This window comes from Molothrus aeneus, chromosome 16, assembly GCF_037042795.1.
Source record: "Molothrus aeneus isolate 106 chromosome 16, BPBGC_Maene_1.0, whole genome shotgun sequence".
In the NCBI taxonomy this organism is placed as follows: Eukaryota; Metazoa; Chordata; class Aves; order Passeriformes; family Icteridae; genus Molothrus; species Molothrus aeneus.
In genome coordinates, this window is record NC_089661.1 from 1,480,114 (window position 1) to 1,489,560 (window position 9,447).

The 9,447-nt window shown below is 51.4% G+C and overlaps 1 protein-coding gene across 1 annotated transcript in view; it reads left to right on the top strand.

Moving 5' to 3' along the window:
• PPL (periplakin) overlaps positions 1-7,567 on the top strand; it is a 28,177-nt gene extending 20,610 nt beyond the window's left edge. The window contains exons 17-22 of the mRNA XM_066561134.1: positions 540-733; positions 1,060-1,210; positions 1,506-1,589; positions 2,127-2,243; positions 2,861-2,953; positions 4,018-7,567. Coding sequence (XP_066417231.1) covers positions 540-733; positions 1,060-1,210; positions 1,506-1,589; positions 2,127-2,243; positions 2,861-2,953; positions 4,018-6,702 — 3,324 coding nt within the window. The 3' untranslated portion in view covers positions 6,703-7,567. The remainder of the gene's footprint in view (positions 1-539; positions 734-1,059; positions 1,211-1,505; positions 1,590-2,126; positions 2,244-2,860; positions 2,954-4,017) is intronic.
• Positions 7,568-9,447: the final 1,880 nt, after the last annotated feature.

A 9,447-nucleotide genomic window follows, 5' to 3' on the forward strand; every position in this document is an offset into this window, starting at 1 on the left:
CTAAAGCCTTCTGTGATTCTTAGAAAAATAAAGGATAAAATGGTCTGGGAAAAGCAACTCGGTGCCCTGATACTGGAAAGATGGGCCTGGCAAGACTTTGAGAAGTTATTGCTTGGAAAAACTACCCAAACTGGCAATTCTTCTGCTATAGAAAGACCAAGAACAGGCTAGGCCAGAATTTTCTGTGCTCCTTCAGCTTTTCCATGAAATCCCAAGTTCAGACTAACATGGAAGAGCTTTCACTGCTCCTTCCACAGTTGCTGCACTGGCAAAAACAGGATCTAAGCCTTGCATGAGGAGCAGCAGCAATTTTGCACTTTGCATGGTTACTTTTAAAGGTCAGTAGGTGAGGAGGGAGTAAGAGGCAGCTTTTCTCCCTGTCAGGTTTACAGGTGGTTCTGCTTACCATGTAAGCCTTGAGCTTGGTTTTTTTCCACAACTGGTGGCACTGCTGCAGCTCCAGTGCAGTTGCTGGATCAGTGTGGGTGACAACAGTGTGAAACCCCAGAGAATCCCCCTCTCCTGCTTTTTCCCCACAGGCCATGGGCACTGAGCTCCAGTCCAAGAAGTTCCTGCTCAGTGAAGCCGAGCAGAACCTGCAGAGGACCAAGACATGCTCCAACACCCTGGCCAGCAAGTTCCAGGAGCACTGCCCCGACATCGAGCGCCAGGAGGCAGAGCTCTACAAGCTCAACCAGCGCTTCAACAACCTCAGCAAGCAGATTGACCACAGGTGAGAGCACAGGGCAGAGAGCCAGGATGGCTGCTGGGGAGGTGGAACCACGCTGCAACTGGAGGAGGCACCATGGTCCTGGGAAGGAGGAGCTGCAGAAGGGATTCCAGGGAGGTCTGAGGAGGAAGAGGGGGAGGCTGCTGGCATGTGCTGCCTGGGTAGAGCTGGGAAAACAAGGATTAGTTCTCTTGAAACAAAGGTGCCAAGAGAACAACCTGGCTCAAATCCATGTCTTAGGGAGCAGGGGAGTTGGGATGGGTTGAGAGGTGTCTGCAGCAGGCACGGGAGATGGGACAGGACTGAAGCTGAGCTGATTTCCCCCACAGAACACAAACCCTGCAGAAAGCAAAAAGTGCCTACTCCAACTACCGCACCAACTACGACAAGGTGAACCAGTTCCTGTGCAACATCCCCAACTACGAGCCCCAGGAGACTGACAACATCCAGACAGTGGAGATGAAGCTCAAGAGCCAAGCGGTAATTCCCAGAGCACCCCGGGCTCCTCAGGGACAGAAGAGGGAACAAGACTAAAAGAAACAGAATAGTTTCTCAACAGACAGCTGCTGAACATCAAATAGAAAAATATAAATGTTTATTAGATTTATTTTTGTGCTCTAAGGTCCCGAGGTCTCCTGTGCCTTGTTCACACAAAGCAGGGCTGCTCAAGGAGGTTGGAATTCTCAGGGTTGTGAATTTAATGGTGACCCCCAAAAAGGCTGAAGGATGCATTTGGATGTTGTGTTGTCTCTGACCTGTATCTCTGTGCACCCAGGCACTGCTCAATGACATTGCAAGCAAGGAACAGGAGGTGCAGAAGGTCTCTGCCACAGCTCAGCAGTACCAGCAGGCAGTGAAGGTAAGGACTGAAATTCTGCCTGTGAGAGAACAGAGAAACAGAGTATTTGGGTTAGAAGAGATCCTAAAGCCCATCTCATTCCATCCCCTGCCATGGGCAGGAACACCTCCTGCTGTCCCAAGTTGCTCCAAGCCCCATCCAACCTGGCCTGGGACACTTCCAGGGATCCAGGGGCAGCCACAGCTTCTCTGGGCACCCCGTGCCAGGGCCAATTCCTTCCCAATATCACATCCATCCCTGCCCTCTGGCAGTGGGAAGCCATTTCCCTTTCTTGCACTGTCCCCAGTCCCTCTCCAGCTCTCCTGGAGCCCCTTCAGGCCCTGCAAGGGGCTCTGAGGTGTCCCTGGAGCCTTCTCCTCTCCAGATGAGCACCCCCAGCTCTCCCGGCCTGGCTCCAGAGCAGAGGGTGGGGTTTTGTGGCCTTCCCAAAAAACGGATCAAGGGGTGAAGTTGTTAAAGCCAGGGCAGCTTAGGAGGAGCCTGTGTGTGAAGGGGATGCAGCAATTTCACATTTCTCCTGGGAATGCCTTTGCACAGGACTACGAGCTGGAAGCTGAGAAGCTGAGATCCATCCTGGACCTGGAGAACGGCCGCAATGGCTACACCAGCAAGAAGCCCAGGCTGCAGTCCCCAGCTGCCAAAGTGAAGGAGGAGGTGAGCAAGGGCTGGCCAGAGCAGAGCCAAAGCAGAGGGCAGCTCACGGGACCATGGGGGGTTTGCAGACACCTACATTTTCTGTGGGGACCTTGGTTCCCCAGGGAATCATAGGGAATCAGGAGGAAGGGATTTTTCATCATTTTTTTGAACTGGCTGGCCAGAATGAGGGAGGGAAAATGCTAGATTTAACACTTTTGGAAGGGAAAAAGGAGGAGAAAAGCCAAAAACCTGGAAGTTTTTTCCTCCTCTAGACTTTCAGAGAGATTTCACCACCAAAGATAGAAATACAGTAAGATGAGGCTACAAGCTACTTACTTATGCAGGATCTGTTTGCTACCTGCCTCAAACCCATCCTGCCTATAGAGGCAGGCAAAAGTGTCCACCTGGTTCTTCCTCAGCTTCCTCACCTGGTCTTACTGCACCTGTTTTTGCTTATCTTGAGTAGAAAAATCACAGCATGACGATGAGTGTGTCTGTGCTGGAGAATCCCTCCCCCCCCCAAAACTGAGCAGTTCACTGCTGTAGGTGTTTAGAGGAGCACCCAGAGCTACCAGTTTAGGGCCTGATTGTTTCTGGCCTTCTCAAGCTCTTCCCAACACGTTTTTGCTCTGCAGGAAGCTGTTCTGGCAGCCAAATACACAGAAGTGAACGCTGTGAACAAGCAGAGGCTGCAGAACCTGGAGTTTGCCCAGAGCCTTCTGCGGCAGGTGAGTGATCACAGGAACAAGGTGATGCTGAGGGGACACACCTGTAGGACCCAGGGACACGTGTGAATGGCACATGTGGGGCTCTGCCAATACAAGCTGAACTGGGAACAAGTCTAGCTGGTGTCTTGTCCCCCTAAATCATTAATCAGCAGACACTTAAATCAGACAGACCAACCCCCAGTCCCATTGCCTACTCATCCTAGGGAGCCCCATATAGTTTTTAACTCTCTTTTTGCCATTCTGTGGCAAAATTAGTATCCCTTGTGGCTCAGAGATTTGTTCTGACAGCAGCAGGCATTGCAGAAAGGATTTCTCAGGCTGGGAACCCACAGAGAAGTCCGTTTGTAAATGCTCCCTGCTCAGGGTTTGCCACAGCTCAGCTCCCTCCTGTTGGTTTGTTGGAGGCACCAATCTCCTGGCCTGGGTCAGGAATGGCCAGCAGGACCAGGGCAGTGATTGTCCCTCTGTGCTGGCCCTGCTGAGGCACCTTGAGTTCTGTGTCCAGTTCTGGGCCCCTCATGGCAAGAAGAACATGGAGTCACTGGAGTGTGTCCAGAGAAGGGAACGGAGCTGGGAAGGGCCTGGAACACCTGGAGGGACTGAGGGAGCTGGAAAGGGGCTCAGCCTGGAGAAAAGGAGGCTCAGGGGGGACCCTGTGGCTATGCACAACTCCTGACAGGAGGGGACAGCCAGGGAGGTCAGGCTCTGCTCCCAGGGAACAGGGACAGGAGGAGAAGGAACCAACTCAGGCTGGGCCAGGGCAGGGTCAGGTTAAACATCAGGAGAAATTTCTTCACTGAAAAGGTGGTCAGGCCTTGGAAGGCACTGCCCAGGGAGGTGGTGGATGTGTTCCACCATTCCCAGAGGTGTCCAAGGAACAACTGGATGTGACACTCCATGCTCTGGGCTGGGTGACAAGGTGGGGATCAGTCACAGGTTGGACTTCATGATCTTGGAGGTTTTTTCCAACCTAAACAATTCTGTGATTCTGTGATGATAAGCACCAAAAGTGTGATTAACTGGATTTTTTGGACTAATGTTTTTGATCCTTTTGCCAACAACAGCAGCCAGATATTCAGGTGACACAAGACTTTGCCCAGACCAAAAAGTCTGTAAGGCCTGTGGAAGAAGTCTGGAAGTTGAAGAAAGAGCTTGAGGATGAGACTCAGCGTCGGCAACAGCTCGAGGCAGAGATTGAAGCCATTCAGAACAACATTGTCCACCTGCAAAACCAGAAGCCCCAAGAAACTGTGGTGAAGAAAGAACTGGTGAAGAGGGTGCCTGACCCCCAGCTGGAGGAGAGTTTCCACAGACTGCAGCAAAACCTGGCAGAGGAGCAGCGCAAGAACCAGGCACTCCAGGATGAGCTGGAGGCTCTGAAAATCCGGCTGCGAGTCCTGGAGCACGAGAAGAGGGAAGGAGGGCAGGAGTACATAGTGAAAGAGGTGCTGAGGATTGAACAAGATAAGGCTCAAGCTGCTGAAATCCTGAAGCTCAAAGAGGAACTGGAAGAGCTCAGGAGGCAGGAAGGAACCAGGGAGAGTGAAGTCATCCTCTTACGCCAGCAAATTGCTGTGCTGTCCAGCGAGAAGAACAAAGAGCAGGAGAAGGTGACGGAGAAGGAGGTGCTGAAGCTGCAGAACGATCCCCAGCTGGAGATGGAATTCCGGATGTTGCAGGAGACCAAGGAGAGGGAGAGCGCCCTTCGGCAGAAGCACGAGGAAGAGCTCAGCTTCCTCCAGGAAAAGCTCAAGCGTCTGGAGAAGGAACGGGCCATTGCCGAGGGCAAAATCACCGTCAAGGAGGTGCTGAAGGTGGAGAAGGATTTGGCCATTGAGAGGGAGGTGAACGAGCTCCGGCGCCAGTACGAAGATGAGAAGTCCAAGGGCCGTTCCAACGAGCGGGAAAAGGCTGAGCTGCTCAGGAAGATCCAGCTGCTGGAGGAGGAGAACTCCAAGGTGGTTGTTCAGGAGAAAGTGCGTGAGATTGTGCGCCCAGACCCCAAGGCTGAGAATGAAGTTGCCAACCTTCGCCTGGAGCTGGTAGAGCAGGAGAGCAGGTACCGCGGTGGGGATGAACAGCTGAAGAGCTGCCAGAGCGAGCTGGCTGCTCTGAAGAACAGAGGGCCCCTGGTAGAAGTCAAAGAAGTCATTAAGGAGGTCATTAAGTACAAGAACGATCCAGAAACTGAAAAGGAGCTACAGCGACTCCGGGAGGAAATCATAGAGAGGACCGGAGCTATCGAAAGAGCTGACCTGGAGATCTACCAGCTGAAACAGGAGATACAAGCTTTGAAAGACACCAAACCCCAAGTGCAAATGAAGGAAGTTGTTCAAGAAATCCTCCAGTTTAGGGAAGACCCCAAGACTAGAGAGGAGGTAGAGTTGCTGCGAGTGCAGCTGGCAGACGAACAAATGAAGCACATTGACCTGGAGAGGGAACGCCTTCTCCAAGAAGAAAAAGTAAGACTGAAGGAGGAAGAACTTTCCCAGGTGAAGGAGAAGGTGGTCCAGCAGGAAGTAGTGAAGTATGAGCAGGATCCTGCCTTGAAAGCTGAGGTGAATTCCTTCTCGCAGAGCATCGAGAGCGAACTGAAGCAGATCGACGGCCTCCGTGAGGAGCTGCGCAAGCTGCAGAGGAGACGCTCCGAGCTGGAGCGGCAGCTGGAGGAGCTGGAGAAGGAGAGACAGGCCCGCAGGGAGGCCGAGCTGGAGGTGCAGAGGCTCAGGATCCGGCTGAACGAGCTGGAAGAACAGGAGAGAGAAACGACAGAACGAGTGACTGTGAAACAGAAAGTGATCCTTCAGCAAGATCCCCAGCAGGAGAAGGAGCACTCCCTCCTCAAGCTGGAGTTAGAAGAAGAGAAGCACCGCAGACAAGTCCTGCAAACCGAGCTAGAAGCCCTGAGAAAGAAGCTCCTTTCTTTGGAGAAGATGGAGGTCAAGGAGAAAGTGGTCTTTTCAGAGAGTGTCCAAGTGGACAAAGGAGACACGGAGTATGAGATTCAAAAGCTGAAGAGCAACCTGGAGGAAGAAAGTAGGCGCAAGAGGGAGCTGGATGCAGATATCAACCGCCTGGAAACCAGGCTGTCCGAGGTGGAATTCAACAACTCCAAGTCGTCAAAGGAGCTAGACTTGTTAAGGGAGGAAAACCACAAGCTCCACCTCGAGAAACAAAACCTACTGATGGAAACAAGGAGACTGCAGTCAGAGATTGAACTCACCGCAACAGAAGCTCAGGATCTGAGAAACATGACCCACGTGGACAGTGGAATAAACCTGGACTCCAGGTTCCAAGCTTTGGAAAGGGAGTTAGAGGATCTGAAGCAATTATCCAGAGAAAAAGATGCAGAGATTGAGCAACTTCAGAATCGCCTGAAGACAGTGGCTATCAAGAGGGAGCAACGAGAGAACCACCTGAGGCGCTCCATCGTGGTCATTGACCCCGACACCGGAAAAGAGATGTCTCCAGAGGAAGCTCACGTGTTTGGCCTCATTGAATGGAGCCTGTTTGTCAAACTGAAGAGCCAGGAATGTGACTGGGAGGAGATCTCAATAAAGGGTCCCAACGGGGAATCGTCTGTGATCCTCGACAGGAAGTCTGGCAGGGAGTTCTCCATCGAGGACGCCCTGAAGAGCGGGAGGCTCACCGCGGCCCAGTACGACAGTTACCTCAACAAGGAGATGTCCATCCAGGAGCTGGCAGTTTTGGTGTCCGGAAGCAATTACACAGCGCTCGCTCCACTCTAGAAACTTCACTTCAAGAGCAGCCAGTGAGAGCTGCAGCACCTTGCAGACACCCAGATCACTGCAAAGCCTCGCCCTCCTTCGCCTCTTCCAAACTGCTACAGCCTCTGCCCCGGCCATGCTACGCAGCCACTCTGCTTGTTGTCACACACTGCAGAAAACACCACCAGTAGTGGAAAACATCTGCCAACCTCCTGAAACCCCTCTTCCTCCCTGCCTACCAGAAAACAAGAGAAAGCCTTAGGACAGTGAAGTGCCTCGAGTCCAAAAGACTCAGTTAGAACCTGCAGTTTCCTCAACTCCTACTCACACAGTCGTGCACGAAGCCATGTCAGGAGAGAGACTGAAGGTTCAGGTGACTCTAAGGTGACCAGCAAGAGCTGGTTACATCAGCTGCATGGTGATAAGCCAGACAGTCCCACTGCGGACAACTGACTCAATGATGGGCTCATCCTCTGAGAAAACCAGCTCTGTGGAAACCAAGGTTTCAGCCCAGAATCACCACGTCAAGACTCACCACCACCATTGTTCACCTCTGTGCCTGTGCTGCTGGGGAAGAATGAAGGTGTAGTTTGATGGCACCAGCCACTGATCCAGGAGGAGCATTCACACACCCCAGCGGTCAAGGAAAAGGACATGAAGAGATGGCAGAACCACCAGACACAAGGGGTTGTGCACAGCATGCAGGGGAACCCAATGCAGAGGGCCTCCCACAGGCAGCTCCTTCACTCGTGGTTAAAAGCTGTTAGTGCTGGTGTTTTCCTGGATGGAGTTACATGCAGCTACATGTTTCATTTACTTGTGTAAGGGAATGGGGAATAGAGGGGAATTCTATTTATAGTACAAAATAAAAATGCAGTGGTTCCAATCAGAAGCTGTGTGGTTTTCATTAATTATGGCAGCCTCCTGATCTTTGGGTGTACAAGAAGTTGCCATTTAGGAGTCAGAATTAAAGCACAAAGATTATTCATTTTAGCTGTTGGCTCTTTTCCAAGGGGAAATTGCTGGAGCAGCATTGAAGCTGGGACTAATGAGCAGCAGTAGATGGGAGTGAAGTGCACTAAAGAATGGGACTGACTGCAGGAGAACAGTGGATCACACTGGGATGGTACCTTTGAGAACTCATTCACTTCCTTTTGCCCCAGTTTCAGCTAATACCCAAAGCCTGGGGAGCTCAGATGTCCACAAAAGCAGTCATAAGCATTCCCTGCTTATCCCTCCTGGCTCTGGGGATTAACACCACTATTTTACCTTTGTGGCTGAAGGGATCAGGGAGGATCTCACTGGTCCTGCAGGCTCTGAGCCCCACAGGTCCTTTCCAGCAGAGGCCAACTTCAAGCACCATTAGGAGCACAGGGAATGAGAAGAAACATTCCCACCCCTGCAACAGCTGTAACACAGCTGCCATTCACTCACCACATAGGAGACTTTAAAACAGTCAATAATTCATTACTCACTCGAGACACAGATGAGCAACCAAGCTGCAACAGAAATTCTTTGGAACAAAGTCAGGGAACTAGAGGTAAGGAGATGGGGGAAAAAGCGTTTTGGAAAGTTTGAAACAATTTATTGAGTTGTTCTGTACAAGATTAACATTTTTCATACCACCCCCACCATCTTCAGCAAGACAGTGCCAACACACATAAAAAAAAATAGAATAGTAAACTGCAGCTCTTACACCCAAAAGGAACTGCCATCCCCAGGTAAGTGCCATGGGAGCCTATCCCTCCCCATTCCATCCTGGAAGCGCTGCCAGTTGCCTCCCCAAGGCAGAGGTGCCAGCCTGGCTCCCCATCAGCTGCTCTGCATGGGCCTGCCTTGCTGCCACTCTGCTCCACACCACTCACTCATTCATTATAGCATGTAAAGAAAAAATATCCCACAGAATTTCCACCACATAAACGTTTCCCTGAGGCAAGAGGCTTCGCTAAATTCCTAGAAGAAGGGATTCTGCACACGGGGGCTTCCCAGCAGAAGCATTCAAGTGAAAGCAAAGAGAGGGAGGAGAACCAGTACCTGGAGTCACTCACTGAGAGCCCCTATCCTGCCAGGTGTCCCAAGCTTTCAGCTCCCAGGGGAAGGTGAAGGTGCCAAGCACCCCTCAGGATGAGGCCTTCAACAGGAACCACACGACATCCACTGCTGAGAGTCCACCAGAAATGCTGTGCTTCCTTTGACCCACACCAGTTCTGTCTTTGGCTCTTCTGCTACAACCTAAGTATTTTCTGTAAACAGACTTGAAATCTGTGCTGTATCCATTAATTTGATATACAATCAACTCACCGATCTTGGGCAGTGAATGCATCAGCTCAAATTGAAAACAGACATTCTCAGATCTTAACAAAAACCAGAGCAAACTAAAGCAGACATTTGCTGCTATCCTGGGGTCAGCATCCTTCCCCAAAGCTCAAGGAGAAAGCTGCAAGCTTTTCCTTGGAATACCAGCAAATTCTACATGGATCAGCACTACCCCTGCACAACTGGGATGTGGCTGGGGGAGCCTGAGACAAGACAGACTGGGCAGAGCAGGAAACCAAACCTCAGAAAGCTCAGGTGGAGCCTCAGCCTGCCCTTAGCCCCAAAGGGGGTGCACAGGGGGAGTATTTAGCTCGAAAGTTAAAAAAATGAAGAAGACACCCCCAGACTGTAGATGGTCCCTGTTCCTGCAGCTGTGCTGAGCACATGATCCTGGTGCAGGCACCATTGAGGTGTTTTTCTCTGGAATTCATTGGACAGGTCGTGACCTTG